General features: G+C 38.0%; 1 protein-coding gene across 2 annotated transcripts; it reads left to right on the top strand.

The window, feature by feature from the left end:
• The first annotated feature begins 2,563 nt into the window (after positions 1–2,563).
• Positions 2,564–15,998, top strand: GJB6 (gap junction protein beta 6). 2 transcript variants are annotated; one of them, XM_007495198.3, is made up of 3 exons: positions 2,564–3,071; positions 5,887–6,041; positions 14,303–15,998. In XM_007495198.3, the coding sequence occupies exon 3, from the start codon at positions 14,323–14,325 to the stop codon at positions 15,106–15,108; it is 786 nt and encodes a 261-aa protein (XP_007495260.1). In that variant the 5' UTR covers positions 2,564–3,071; positions 5,887–6,041; positions 14,303–14,322; the 3' UTR covers positions 15,109–15,998. The 2 variants fall into 2 exon arrangements, with proteins under 2 accessions (XP_007495260.1, XP_003341392.1); XM_003341344.4 differs by lacking the exon at positions 2,564–3,071 and adding an exon at positions 3,679–4,069.
• Positions 15,999–16,363: the final 365 nt, after the last annotated feature.

Genomic DNA, 16,363 nt, shown 5'->3' with positions numbered 1-16,363 from the left:
ACATTTCTGTTAATGTATACAGTGTTCTGCAGGTTATGCTCATTTCACTTTGCATCAGTTCTTATAAGTCTTTCCAGGTTTTTCTGAACTCATCTTGTTTTGTCATTTACTGTGGTAGAGTATTCCTTTACAACCATACATTATAATTTGTTCAACTATTTCCCAATTGATGGACATCCCCTCAATTTCCAATTCTTTGCCCACTACAAAAAGTGCTACTATAAATATTTTTGTACATATAGGTCATTTCCCTCTTCCTTTGATCTCTTTGGGTTGCTGGATCAAAGAATATTCAGTTTTATGACCTTCGGGCATCCTTCCAGATTGCTCTCCAGAATGGTTGTCTCAAATCACAGTTCCACCAATTAGTGTGGTTGGGGGCTACTTCATTCTTGAATTTGTGTTCCTAGTATGTAGACAAAATGTCTGGAACAAAAGGAACACTTAATAAATGATAATTGATTAATCAATCAGTCAACTAACAGGATATTTTAAGAAGTCTGTGGTTTTGTGCTTCTGGTTTACTCCTAATGTTAAATCAGTCAATAAACATTAACTGATTAATTAATTACTATGTACCAGGCATTTGCTAAGCATTGGGGATACAAAAAGAATTAAAAGATAGTCCCTGTCCACAAAGAGCTTACAATCTAATGAGGGAGACAAAAAGCCAACAAATATATACAAACTATATACAGGGTAAATAGGAAATAATTTTAAAAGAGAAGGAAGGAACTAGAATTAAGAGGGATTGGGAAAAGCTTTCTGTGGAAGATGGTATTTTTCCATAGATGGGATTCTGTGGAAGATGAGGAGAAAGAGGGCATGAGATCATAGGCTCTCCATGCCTTCTTAGCCTGCATAGTGATACACTGTTTTCCCATAAGTCTATCAAAGTATTGGAGAAATCTTCATTCCTTTGTTTTATCTCTGGGATGCTATAGTATATCTGTACATCTGATGAATCTCATTTTCAATATGATTCAACTATTCCCTTGTCCTTAATGACGTCTTCTCATAACACATCATTACTGGTAACATTACTGGTAACTGATTAGCCCTGGCTAACATCTTCTTATCATGAATCATGTTAACTCAATAGTCTGAGGATATCACTGGTATACAACTGAATGAAGACACTATACCAATTCCTCTTCAACTTTTAATCTTAAGAATTGCCCGGCATAGTGAGAAATTAAGGAGATTTAAGTAACTTGCCCAAGGTCACAGAAAGACAGATATAATAATAAAAGGAAATAAATGATTGGCATATACAAATCTTATTTGAAGGAAGAAAAGATCACTTTGTTGAAATGGACAGAGAAAGGTTCAAAGTGCACTGAGGTCTTAAGGGATGGATTTGGACAGATGAAAGAAGAGAAGAGGGCATTATAGTTCTTATTCTCAATAGATTATCTGTGGGCAGAATACACACACACACACACACACACACACACACACACACACGAACTTCTAATTCTCTGAAGAGATGCTTAAAAACTTGCCACTAAACTTGACTGCATCAGAGAATCCAATCAAACATTTGGGCAATGCTTAGTGGGTCACTTAAATACTGTTTAATCTTAGTATTGTTTTTAAAATAAACAAGTCATACATCTATTGTCTGATTTAGATCAGGTTAGAACCTGTAGGACCAGGTCCCTAAAAGGCCTTCAAGAGTTCTCTTGGATACCTTCCTCACTTAACATGGGTACATCTCCCCTCTTTTGTTATTGATGGTTGTCTAGTCTCTGTAAAAGGGAATAAAAACCTTGAAGGCAACTGTTTCTCCTAGAAAGAGTCAGAGAAGAATGAAAGTAGCTAATTTAAATGATCATTAAACAAATGAAAACTTATACAAGCACCACAAGCTATCATTAATAAATAGTAACAACAACAATGATCTTTGGGTCTGTAGGCGGCTCTCTAGGAAGGTGGATAGTGAATTGTACAAGGTGGACAGGATAGCCTAGCCATGGATGAGGTGCTGGATTTGGGGTTCCGAAGACCTCAGTTTGAATCCTGGACTCAGTTGCTTACTAGTAAATCACTTAACCTCTTCCAGCCTCAGTTTCCTCCTTAGTAAAATGGGTGTAATTAGCACCTACCTCAAAGGGGTTGTGAAACTCAAATGAGATGCCATGTGAAGTGCTTTCCAAACCTTAAAGAGCTATATACATGTTATACTGAGCGTATATGAAAAACGAGGTGAGGAGAGGTCTAAGCCGTGAAACACACACACACACACACACACACACACACACACACACACACACACACACACACACACACACACACACACACACATCCTGGACTGTGTAGAAATCTCTTGATGGGAGGGAGGCGTGAGCTCGTTTTGCCCTGGTGGCCAGTGGTGGGGCAAACCATCCTCGATCTTGTCCTCTCCTAAAGATATTTCCGCAGCCCCCTAGTCCAGGGAGCTTAAAAGAAGAGGAGAACATAGGGACCCAAAGTAAAACAAGCAGTGTCCTACTGGGCTTGCCGCACTCGCCCTCCTGGCAACTGACCCTGGCAGGGCAGCGAGCGGAGGCGTGGATGGAGTGCGCTGGGTGCCGCCCTTCCCGCGCGGTGGGCTCTCGATTGCCCGGGGCACTGTCCTCCACTCGCTGCTTCATCGCGGTCGCGCCCGCTGCGCTCCTCAGTGCTGGAGGGCAACGGGACTGGAGTCCGCCCGAGCCGCGTCAGGGAAGAGGCGGGGTGGGGGTGCGGTTAAAAAGGAGCTGCAGGTGGAAAGCGAGTGCCCTAACCTAAAATCCACAGGAAACCCCTGAACTTCCTGTACCCAGTCCTAAACTCTCTTCTGGGCCGGAGCCCAGGACACAACCGCTACAGAACAAGGCATCAAGTGACCGCCCATACGGGCGGCGGCAGCGACCCCGGCGTCGGACCCCGAGAGGAAGCCCAGCGCTGGAGGGCGATCACCTCTGGCCCCCTCACATGCTGCCCAGTTGACCCCCTCCCTCGTTCCCCTTCCCTCCTCATCTCCTCCCCGTCCTCCCCCTCCATCACTCACGGATCGCCCACACGACCACCACACGCCACTAACACAGGTAAGCCTTGCTTCCACTCCCTCTGCCTGCGCCGGCCATAAAGTGGAGGGGTTAAGGGACTGGAGTTCGGGGTCGGCGTTCTGTCGGGAACTAGGAACCTACGCTTCCCGCCCGTATCCACAGCCCTTAAGGAAGCTCATTGTTTGTAGGGTGAGCAGTTCCTCACCTCTGGGTCTTCCCTCCTCATCCGTACCCTAAGATGGGAAGACCCCCGAATTGCAGAGATCAATTGCTCCCCGGGGAGTTCCGTGCTAATGGAGAGGGAGGAGGAGAAGCCCTTTGCACTCTTGGAAATTTAGCTGCCCCGTGGGGCCTCCATTTGGGGGATACTCGGGAAGGGGGAAATGGGGTTCGCTAAGCACATAGATGGAGATGCGCGTTGGATCGGGGGTTCTGGTATCTGCCTTGCGATCTGCATCCTTCACCAGATAAGTCTGAGATTGAATCTGTACCCGTAGGGTTCGGAAAAGAACCCTGTGTGTTTTCTTACTTGTGACCCCTCCACCCCCCACCATGCTTAGTCAAGATGATGTGCCTGGTTTGACTTTTAACCCAAGCTGCCTCCTAATTGCCTTGCACAGCAGGTTTTATAGCCATATTGTGTATAAGAAGTCAAGGGTATAGTGTCTGACCTTTTCCTCACCAGCAACCCCTTCTTGTTCATCCTGATTGTCCTTCTTTTGTGTTTGTGTGATCCTAGTATTTATGGGGGAAGATAGGAAATCTTTAGAAGACGTTCGACCAGTAGTAACTCCCAGATACTTCTAACCAACTTGCCTTCATGGCATGCAGCTTCAGAGACTTGTCAAACCCTGGTGTCTAGAGTTGTGGATAACAATAATTAAGGGTAATTGGTGACACACCTGATTATAATGGAGGATACTAAGTAAGGACATATTCCTGTCCAGAAAAGGAGACCCATCCCAAAGTGTCACAATGTGTCAGGTAACCTCCCTTCCTCGAAGAGCATAGATGGAGTACATCATCGAATGAGTGAGGTGAGTACATGCTTGTCACAATCTTACTTTGGGAGGGCCAAGCTGAACCAGAAGAGCTGGCCAGCCTCATATAGCCAATCAAGCTTTGGACTCCAAAAAAAATCTATTCTCCCTGCCTTATGTCCATTTAAAGATAGAATCCAATAGTCAACTTACTACACAATTGATCTGATTGTGGAATCCAGGACCACTGCTTTATTTCCCTTAGTTGAACTTGTTTTCTAGTAAAAAAAAGTAGTTTCATTGCCCCAGTTTTCATATTACCTCTGTTCTAGAAGAAAATGTTCTGCTCCCATTGATTGCACTTTCCTTAGACTTTCTGATCTTTGGGATGGGGCTCAAAACTGTTCTTGTACAGATTTTTGTTGTTTGGATCAGGCACAGTCTTTGGGAGTTGTTTTAATTCTGCCAAGAAGAGAAAGACCAAAGAGGCACTGAGAGCTGGAGAGAAAGTTATCCAAGTCCATAAATTACTGGCAATTCCAGCACTTCTAGAGTCTGATTTACCTTGGTGGCATCTAAAATCACTGATTCCCTTCCCATTTTACAACTGTAAAGGGTTGTGTGTGTGTGTGGGGGGGGGGGGTTAACCTGGATTGCTTCAAGAAGTTAAACTACATTGCTGATTTTTAGCAGCTTCTAGGACTACATATGAAAATAAGTTCATTTCTATTTCTCTTTAATGTCTTTTCCACTTAAGTAAACCCAAAATTGAAGGTGGAGGCTGTGAAGAAAGTGACACATGGAGGTTAACTAAACATTTTCTCCATCCAATGAGATAGTTAAGCACTTAGTACAGTACCTAGAATATATAGTAGGCATTTAATAAGTACTTATTGAATTAACTTAAAGGGAGAAAAGTTTCCATCCCTTCTAGCCTTACCTTTATATGTAGAACATTGTGAATAGTGCAGAAATGTTCTCTAAATTGTGACATCTTCAAGTTTTTCACTTTCATTGGTTGAACCTGCATATTTCACAAGCTCAAACTGATTCTTCTAAATTAATCACTTAAAAAAGCAAATACTAGAATTGGGTCAGAAAAGATGTTTTCAGTCAGCTTTTCTAGTTCATGAGCTCTGAGTCTTTTTAAATGACTCCCATTACCTCTTCTGGATGACAGAATTAGGTACACTGAAAGACTTCTTATTCTTTATTTCAAGGTCATTTCAACCTTGTTATACTAAAATAGTTGGAAAGGAAACAGTTTTGCCTGAATGAACAGAGATTTTGCTAACAAGTATTAGAGTTAAGACTTAATTTTATGTAAGTCAGCAAGCAGAAATTAGAAGAGAATAAAAAAATTTCAACTATTTAGATTATTAAAAGGCACAAAACTTAGAATAATAATACACATCTTAAATGTCACATCTCCATGGGATTTCTGAGTTTTAGTAAATAGGAAATAATATATGTCTATTGATGTACATGATCAATAGCAGTTACAATAAATAAGGACACACTGAGGTTTTATTTTAAAGTCTATGTAAACTTAAAAATTCATGAAACTAAATTTCTTAGGAGACAAAGAAAAGGGCAGAGGTTTTTTTTATTTTTAATAAGGGTGATTTGAGTAGGGACAGGAATTTTCATTTCTAAATTTTGTTTAGAAAACTTTTGGGTTTTTTATTAATAACAGTTTCAGCACCCCAAAACTTACTAACTTTTGAGAGGTTCTGATTTTTTTTTACTAACCATACCTTTTTCTAAAGCTCTGTAGATAAAGGGTTAGTTCTGAAACCAGCATAGAAATTCATTTTTAAAGCCTGAGAGCAATTTAAAAACAATTACTGTTTTGTTTTGTTTTTTTTTAACAGGTGGCAATAACTCCAAAATCCTGAAAACAGAGTAAAGAGTTGCATTATGATGCAGCTTGGGACTTCTGGGCAATCCGCTGGTACAGAAGATTAAGGTTCCCACTTCTTAAGGACAGAGACCTTCATCTGATTATCTTCTCTTCACCAAAATCATTGTGAGTACCTTGAAACAAAACTTGGACAAAAAAGGTTGGAGATGGGAGTGTTTTGTTTTTCTTCCTTTTACTAATGTAGGCACCCAGCTTTAAACAAAATGGGAATTAAGAAGCCTATAGATTAGTCTCTAGTCTATTAATTATTCACTAAGTGACCTCAAAAAGGTCACTTCAAGTCTTTAACTCAGTTTATCTATTTTTAAAGGGGAATAATATTAGCCAGGACAAAAAGGATACTTTCTAACACAGAGGATTCTGCTGAGAGTTGATGAAATACTTTGAGATGGCTTGCAAAGTTCTTTGTGAGTGTGTGTGCATGCTCATGTGTGCACACTCATGTGCCTTTCACTGAAGCTAAAATTCTATTGAGTCTACAAGCTACTCTTATACTATTATGGAAAAAAAGAGTTGGAATTGAGATTTCTCTTAGTACCTAACATAGTACTTAGCACATAGTAGGCACTTAATGAATGTACTTGTTATGAGTGAATAAATATATCCATTAAAATTATACTGTTTTTGCAAAGTTATGGTATATCCAGCATTTCAAAGCAAGTTAATTTGGAGTAGGGGGAAGGAGAGAAAAGGTCTCTTCTTATTCACAATCACCATTGGAGTTGCAGATTTTCTTAGTTAAGTGTTTAGTACTGTGGTTATGGCTTTTGTAATATGGATATGATGCTGAATTACTCAAGTTAATTATGCATTTCACATTTTTAAATATCCTACCAATCTCTCAAATTTAAATATCACCATATTTTCTTTTTTTTTTTTAAACCCTTACCTTCCATCTTGGAGTCAATACTGTGTATTGGCTCCAAGGCAGAAGAGTGGTAAGGGCTAGGCAATGGGGGTCAAGTGACTTGCCCAGGGTCACACAACTGGGAAGTGTCTGAGGTCAGATTTGAACCTAGGACCTCCCATCTCTAGGCCTGACTCTCAATCCACTGAGCCACCAAGCTGCCCCCATCACCATATTTTCTTAAGTTGAATTATACTGAAGCTAAGCAGCTCCCCCCACAAAAGAGATAAGCAGAATGAAGTTTTGTTTAAATAGACAAAGTTAATATTTTACTTATTACTGCAGTAGTTCCTCTCATGAGGCCCACAGCTCTCTTGAGGCAGAAAAGGAAAGACGCATTTTGTTTGTTGAAATTGGAAAGTTCTTTATTAAAGAAAAAGCAGAGGGCAATTCATAAAGTGTTTGACCTTCTATATTCTAAATCTTCTGTACCTACAATATTTACAAAGAATCTTCCTAAATGAATTATCTTTATTTGAAAGAGAAAGAATAGAGTATAGGTACATGTTTGGATTATTTCCTCTATTCTTTCCTTCTCATGATTTGCAATTTGATTATAAATTACAAGAATGCCACAATGTCTTCTGAGCATTTTAGAGTTATAGTACTTTAAAGAAATTAAACTTCAAATATTTTCTTCCCACCCCCTACCCTACCCTTCCAGACTTGAGATTTTATTTAGTATAGATCAGTAGCATTAAACTCAAGCAGAAATAGAGCTGACCCTAATCCCTGGAGGTTACATATTGATTTAGGAAACCACATTTTAACATTGTCTATGTCCTATTGTATTTTTAGTTTGTTACATATTTCCCAGTTTATAGTTTCATCTGGTTCCACTTATACTCAGGCATATTGTTGTACCACAATGCAATATTTGACACCTCTGGGGTAGAGAACTCCCTCCACAGACATAGTTTCACAATTTATATAGTCAAAGATTGCCTGGCCCAGCAAGAGATTCAGGGACCTGCCTGTGATCATACTGCTAATATGTGTCAGAGGTAGGACTTGAACTCATGTCTTCTTGCTTTTAGGATGGCCCTTTATACTACACTGTTAGATTAATGCTTTAAGAGACATTAAGGTAATATTCTAACCTTTTCATATTTCAGTAGGAGAAAAGATCACCAAAGATCTTCCAGGTCCTTATTATTAAAACTTGTTTACATTTATTATTAGCCCTCATTACATACTTTTCCATTACTTATGGTAGGAAGAATTCAGGGGACAGCCAGTTCTTGGGCTTTGTAGTCAGAAAGACCAGATTTCAGATGCAAAGTCAGACACTTACCAGCAATGTAACCTTGGCTAAGTCACTTACCCTGTGTTTATCTCAGTTTACTCAATGATAAAATGAAGATAATAATAGCACCTATCTGAAAGGGTTATTGTGAAGTTCAAATGAAATATTTATAAAGTACTTAGCACAGAGCCTGGCACATAGTAGGCACTATATAAATGGTAGCTATTATTATTATTACAGAGACAAGCTAGAATTGCTCATTGACTGACTGGCACACAGAACACATTTATTATTTAGACATATGCAGGGAAGACAGACACGCCATTGTTCAAAATTGTCCATCTAAAAATTAGTCATATCTGGTATGTCTACGTAAAATTCCTTAAAAATGTAGTGATACAGTGGAACTTTCATGTACAAAACTTTCTGAGGTCATATTCCTATCTCATCATGCCAAATAATGGACCCTTGGCTCTGACCAACTGAGTTCAAACTCCTCGGAGGTCTTACCAAGGTGAAAAATGCTTCAAGAAAGTCCTGGTAAATGATCATATCTTTATCTTTCAAGAACCAGCTCATTGTTAGGCATCTGGAGATGGTGGGGAAAGATGGGTCCCTAGCCTAAGCTAAGAGCAGCTTCCTTTGGGCCTCTCCCCACTTAAAAAGGAGTGAAGGAGCTAAAGGGAAACCTTGGCAGAAGTAGGGCTCTATTTTCCTTTCTAGCCTTTTTTTCTGGGCCTCCAGCACTGTCATTGGGAGAGAAAAGAAAGCAAGAAGGGGAGAAGGAAGGAGGAGGGACAGAAGAAGAAAAGTTTGAGCTGTCCAGCAGTAGAATGTGCCCTTTGGAGAAGTCATGGGTTCCCCTTTCCCTGAAGATCTAGGAAAAGTTGGATGACATCTTGTCAGGGATAATTTAAAGAGATCTCCTTCAGATAGAAACTGGAGTTGCCTAAAGCAATGTAATATTAAGTGTCTTGCCCAGGGTCCTTCAGCTGGTATTTGTCAGAGGGAAGCACTTGAACCAAGATTTCCCCACTACATATATAAAACCCATCATTGGAATAATATCCTTCTGGTATCTCACCAGAAGGATATTATTCCAATGATGGGTTTGGGTTCAGGGAGACACTCATTAAAAGTGCAATACATTTTTCCAAGGGCAAATAAGCAGTTTTTCTATTCAGTTCTGGATTCAGTTAGTTGTCCTGCTCGGCTTATTGTCCATGCAGTATCTGTCCATCTGATTGTATATCATATTGTGAACAGCAAGTACTTTTTATCCATTTTTCTCTTTATGTGGATTATTAAGCCAAAATCTTTTTATCAATGAAGCTGAGACAATAGGAAGACCTTTTTGAATTAGGAATGACAATTTTCTGCTTGTTTCAAGCCCAAAGAAGAAATTACAAAGCTTTCTTGATGTACACATAATCATTCCAAATACATTAAGCCAACTTTTTTTTTTCAATTGAATTAGAAAATAAGTCTTCATGTTACAAATATCAGAAACCTTTCTGGGTGGGTAACTTCCGCAAGTGGTTATTAAGTGCCTACTACTCACTCTGTATCTTCCAAGGTGCAAAGATTCAAAGACAAAAATGAAAAGTCCCCTTTGTTGAGGAGTTTATATTGAGGAAGAAAATGTGGGTGAGGATATAGAGCATACCTTTTATGCCTTGGTTGACACCATGGCTAAAATATGCTAAATAAGACAAAGCCACAAGTAGAAAGAAGCCTAGAGTCTTGGGGTTCTAGCATAAAATACTCTCAGAATGACAATGATCAACTCATTTTGCAAAGTTCTCTCTATATGATACAGATTTTCTAGGGATCATCATTAAATTTATCCTTTGGGAATTTCTGGAATCCTTTTCCTTCCTTTCAGAAAACTGAAACAACTTTTGACTCTCTCTTATCTTCTGAGCCATTCTCCATAATTTATCAATTCAATCAGCAAGTTGTTTTGTTTTCTTTTTTTTCTTTCATCCCTGTGGTTTATTTTTCTAGGTTTAGTAATTTGACCTCATTTATGGAATTTAAAGGATGCCTTACTTACTCTTTTCTTGAGCTTGAACACCCATTTTCCTTCTCTTCTTTACAATTTGAAAACCATTTGCATTGACAAAGGGTACAAAAGCAAAAGCAAAATTGAATAGTTTTCTTTCATGTGACATGTCACTTGCCCTAAATGGTGAATCTTTTATCTTCTTTATTCTGTATCTTGCTCCAAGCATAACTTGAAAAGCTGTGTTTGTTATCTTTAGCCAATCAACAAACTTCAACTCATTCTGGGATTTAGTTTTTATCAAAGAAGAGCTAAATTTAGCTCTTCTCAAAGTTCTATGCCACTCTTTTCTATTAACCTTTGGTAAACACTCCTCTTCCCTGTTTAATGAGGTGGTTGATATTAATAGTAGCTTGTTTATGGGGATCTGATTCTATCTTTTCCAGTGTTTTTTTTAGTTCCTCTGAGATTGTCCTGGGTTGCCATTAGATGGTAAGATTCTTGAGGGCAGAGATTTGGGGGGGGCTCTTTTTTGTATCTCTAGTGCTTAGCATAGCACCTGACATATAGTAAGGAATGAATGCTTGTTGATTGATTTATTGATTGACATATTGGTTTCTTTGTTTACCTTCTTAATTAGTCTAAATTATGATTCATGTAGTAGAGTAGAAAGAGCCCTGGATTGTAGAGGACCTGGGTTTGAATTCTGACTTTTCCACTTATGATTATATCTATGACATTAGTCAAAGGCCCTTCCTTAGTTACCACATCTCTAAAATATAGCAGCTGGACTTAGAAATTTTTAAACCCTTTTTTGAGCAATGGAACTATTTGGAATGAACTGCTTCTCAGAATAATGTTTTTAAATGCATAAAATTAGATGTTATGATTACAAAGAAAACTAATTATATTTTAATTATACTAAAATATCGTATTTGGTTATATGAAAATATAAGGAAAAACACACAAAATAAATTCACAGACTCTAGGTAAGATCTTTTGAACTAGATGATTTCTAAGGTCCCTTCCAGATCCCAAATCCTCTGACCCTATTTTTGTATTCTTCAGAGCATCTAGAAGACTAGTTCAGTGTAGAGTAAGTACAGTGGAGGGAGGAATTTTCCCATAATTTCCTTCTGTTGTTATTTTTGTTGTTCAGTCATTTTTTCAATTGTGTCCAACATGGCATGACCCCAATTTGGGGTTTTCTTGGCAAAGATACCAGAGTGGTTTGCCATTTCCTTCTCTTGCTCATTTTACAGATGTGGAAACTAAAGCTGGCAGAGTTAAGAGACATGCCTAGGGTCATATAGCTAAAATAAGTTTCTGAGGATGGATTTGAATTCAGGCCATCCTGACTCCAGGCCCAGAACTCTTATCTACTGATCTACCTAACTGTCCCAATTTCTTTCTATAGATTTTTGTCAAAGGGCAAGGAAGGGGATTAGGGGGTAGCATGGAGAAACTCTTGGAATGTCTGGCATTGAAGTTCCTAATTTTTTCTCCAAGCCTCATATTAGTAGAATATGAGTTCCAGCATTCTTATATGCTGGGTGAAAGGCTTGAGAATTATAAATAACTGGTCTTGAGACCTGTGGGGGGTAAGGGTGTTTCTAATATCTGCCCCCCAAATCCCAGGACCTAGGAGCATGATTTTTCATAAAGACAGAAGGGAGGAGTGCCCAAGAACAACAACTGAAATGGCAGCCAACATTGTTTTACAAGAAGTTGAATGGCTCAGGGCTATGGACAAAGGGCTTTGCTCCTGCTGAATGTGCACTTTAGCACCGATTGATTCTCAGAGATTAGGGGCTAAATAGTGGCAAGGGAACTGAGAATGTCTAAAGAAGCAATATTAGTGTTGGAGAGATGAATTAAGAGTTATTATGATGATGAATTAAGAGATGAGATGAGAAGAGAGATGAATTAAGAATTATATCCCTGAGAGTCCAGAAAAGGTACCCAAGTGATTGACTAAACATATAAACAGTAAAAACAGTAATCAAATTATTTAACATTAGATTTGGAAAGGGAACATCATATGTATCAACTAACTGTCACTATAACTTTGTTGCCCCAAGACTTTTTCCTTTGCCACTATTCCCATATGTTTTAAAATATTTTGATGGCTATATCAATATGATGGGTTTCCTTTACAATATTATATATCTTGTGCTATGCATTAAAAAGACCACATGTGGTCTTCCCTTATAAGCTCCTTGAAGACGGGTTTTCTCTCTCTTTATATTTATATCCCTAGACCTTAACACAATGCTTGACACAGTAAGTAAGAGCTTAATAAAAAATGGCTTTTCATTCATTCAAAAGAGAAGGACAAAAGCTGCCTTACTTATCACATCCATGTACAAGAAGGGTTGTTATAAGGAAAATTTTGAAAGTCAAAAGAAATATGATTACTACAATAACCATTCATGTGTCCAGACAGCTCATGGTATGAAATATGTTGACCAAGGCAGAGAAAGAGGAGGCATGTATTAAAGATGCAGAAGGAGACATTATTTTGTATACAGCCATTGGAGGAAACTGTTTTTCTTTTTTAACAATGAGATATGGGTGTGAAGGACAGGAAATGGATTTTTATTGATTTTTTTAAAATAAAGGTAGGGATTGGGGACAGTTGGGTGGCTCAGTGGATTGAGAGCCAGGCCTAGAGGTGGGAGGTCTTGGGTTTAAATGGGTCTCAGACACCTCCTAGATGTGTGACCCTGGGCAAGTCACTTAATCCCCATTGCCTGTCCCCTACTGCTCTTCTGCCTTGGAACCAATACACTGTATTAATTCTAAGACAAAAGGTAAGGGTTTTTAAATAAATAAATAAATAAATAAATAAATAGATAGATAGATAAATAAATAAAAGAAGGGGTGCTATAGCCATGGAATGTTTCATGAACTTTCAGATGAGGCTACTGGATTATAAAGTTTACTTAATTGTTTTACTTTGTTACAAGATATGTTATGGAATGGGGTCTGTCTGTAAATATTTATAATGTAAAACTAAAATGCTTCAATAAAACTTTTTAAAAAGAGAAAATGATGGTCTCTTTTGGGGAGCTTCTGTGGTGATGGAGAACAAGAAGGAATTTGCTTGAATTGAAACAGGTTTCTTCAGGCATAAGGAAGAATATCTTTAGAAGGCTAATAAAATGGTCACACAAGCTGTAACATAAGCAGCTCATTCTTCTTTGGCTCCTCGTGTCATTCACATTGCATACGAGGAAAAGAACACTCATCGAATGACCTTCTAAGTTAAGACAAACAAAAAAGGCATTTTTAGAAAAGCATATAGTTCTCCTTTTCAGAAGTGCTATTAGTAGCCTCTAAAATTGCCTTCCAAATGCCATAGCAAATTTATGAGGTAAATGAGAGGCCACATGCTTTTGGGAAATATAAATACATAATGCATAATCACAGGCAGTTGATTTCTAGCATATTCTTCTAATTTATTGAATACAAAGATTCACTATAACTTTGAAGAATGACTTTTCATAAACTCTTAGTGACTTAAAAAATCATTACACTTTAATCCTTTTGGTAAAACTGAACTGATTACATAATTCATATTGACACGGTGAATTAAAAAGTGAAAGGAATTCATTTGTTTACTTATGATTTCTGGATTACTGCCAAGAAATCACTCATATGCATTCAGTCTTGCTTTTATGTGGAGGTAGATGTCTGGACAGGAATAGTTGCTATCAGTTTTATTATTGGATAATGGATTTCCCATAGGACATGCCTTGAACTTCCTGTAATAAAGAGCTATTAGGAAGGGAATAAGTATTTATGTAGCATCCACTATGTGCCAACATATTAACAACATAATGATGTTAAGTGCCTTTTATAAATATCTCATTTGATCTTCACAACACTTCAAGGTAGATGCTATTATAATCCCTATTTTACAATTTAGAAAACTGAAGCAAAGGTTAAATAACTTGCACAGGATCACACAGCTAGTAAGTATTTAGTTCAGATTTGAACTCAGGTCTTCTTGATTCCAGGTCCAGCACTCTATACACTTTGCCACCTAATAGACAGTCACAATATGCTTGAGGTAAAAATTAAGTTGCTAAAGTCGTGGCCTCTCTCAATTGATGCTTCCCTTAAGATCATTCCTATCTCTATCAATTCTTCTCCAAAAATAACTGCATAAATTCTGAGTAACCCTTGTCCTTTTTTTCCCTTAGAGGAATAAGTCACCAACAAGATGGACTGGAGTACACTGCATACTTTCATTGGAGGCGTAAATAAACACTCCACCAGCATAGGGAAGGTTTGGATCACCGTCCTCTTCATTTTTCGAGTCATGATCCTTGTTGTAGCTGCTCAAGAAGTATGGGGAGATGAGCAAGAAGATTTTGTCTGTAACACACTGCAGCCAGGATGCAAAAATGTGTGCTATGACCACTTCTTCCCTGTTTCTCATATCAGACTTTGGGCTCTTCAACTAATCTTTGTCTCCACTCCAGCACTTCTGGTAGCCATGCATGTAACTTACAATAGACATGAGAAGGAAAGACAGTTTAGGAAAGGGGAGAAAGGGATTGAATTCAAAGACTTAGAAGAAATTAAAAAACAAAGGGTACGAATTGAGGGGTCTTTGTGGTGGACTTACACTAGCAGTATTTTCTTTAGGATTATCTTTGAAGCCTCCTTTATGTATGTGTTTTACTTTCTTTACAATGGCTATAACCTGCCCTGGGTGGTGAAATGCAGTATTGATCCTTGTCCCAATATTGTGGACTGCTTTATTTCAAGACCCACTGAAAAGTCTGTTTTTACCATTTTCATGATTGCTGCATCTGTGATTTGCATGCTGTTAAATGTGGCTGAATTATGTTACTTGCTCATGAAACTGTGCTTCAGAAGATCCAGAAGAGCACAGGTTCAAAGAAATCACCCTAATCATGCCATAAAAGAAAGCAAACAGAATGAAATGAATGAGCTGATTTCAGACAGTGGACAAAATGCAATCACAGGTTTCCCAAGTTAAAAGATTTTAAATTAAAATATAACTATTAGTGACAAACCTGTAGCCTTCACTTGTCAGTTGGATACCACTGCTGGTCCCAACATTTATTCCCTAGGCTGATTGTTTTATGGCTACCAATGTAATTAATAGCACATAGAGACTTAAGTCAAATCTTTTAGGAGAATTAATCATCTACATTATCAGAAATGTAGTGAACAATTCTGTGAAAATGGAAAGACTAGATTGAAAGTTGGGTACTAAAATATCTTTAAGTCTATCTTAAGTAGACATTCTAATCTGTCTCACCCTCTTGAGGGGGGGGATATTTCATAAAAAAATTTTAAGTATTCATCTTTTAAGAGGAAGAAAATATTTTGTCTAGAGATTGATACCATTATTATTACAAATATTTTTATAGTATTTCTTGTTTTAGTTCTGAAGTCCTATCTATATAAAAAGTATTTTTATAATGCCAGGTGTTCCATGGTACTTAAGTATGATACTAAATCATGAGAATAATTGTAGTATTCCTATAGGAGGAGTAAGTAAAACATGTGAGTTTTTAAAATGACACTTCATTCCCTAAACTTTTAACTTATAGAAGATCTGTTTTGTAAAGGCAAAATGTTACACGGATTAATGACAACCATATGACCAATAGTGAAACTATCAAAATGGCAGGGCGGGGGAATGTTCTGGCTATCATGTATGCTCTTCAATACATTTGAAATGCTTTGCTTGTACAATATGTTTTTACTACCAAGACATACCTTTCAGAAGGTAGGCAGCGTTATATGAACCTGGGTGCCTTTTTTTTTTTTAACTAGCTTGAAAACTGGATTTCAACCAGTGTAAAGAATTGAAACATGAATGTGATCACCTAAATAAAAGAAAAACTCTGTTGCTTAAAACAGTGTGGTTTTCTATGGATTCTGTTGTCTGAGTATCTAAGAGCCCCATTACAAAGAATGTTAGCTGGGGCCATGAACAATTCTGCCCAAGAAACCTGTCAACTTACTGTGGGTGGAACTTCCAATGGGTTAGAGATTTCTGGAGGTTATTAGTATCCCATCTGATGTCAAAAGAGGTGGTTAAGTAGCCAACTTTACCTTTAGTTCCTCAGTTCTAGAAAAATGCACAACTGATCACTAGTTAAACATTTCAGGATCATGAGATATAGAAATCTCAAAGAGAGTTTATGGACCATCTGTCCAAAACCATCATTTTATAGATAAGAAGCCAAAGGTCCCTATGGGATTATTTTGCACTGACAGTG

The sequence above is a fragment of the Monodelphis domestica genome, chromosome 4 (assembly GCF_027887165.1).
Source record: "Monodelphis domestica isolate mMonDom1 chromosome 4, mMonDom1.pri, whole genome shotgun sequence".
In the NCBI taxonomy this organism is placed as follows: Eukaryota; Metazoa; Chordata; class Mammalia; order Didelphimorphia; family Didelphidae; genus Monodelphis; species Monodelphis domestica.
The sequence above is the reverse complement of the archived record's forward strand: the minus strand, read 5'-3'. Positions and strand labels throughout refer to the sequence as shown.

Excerpts from the sequence above, each read along its gene's own strand:
- GJB6 (XM_007495198.3), top strand. The coding sequence starts at position 14,323 with ATGGACTGGAGTACACTGCATACTTTCATTGGAGGCGTAAATAAACAC.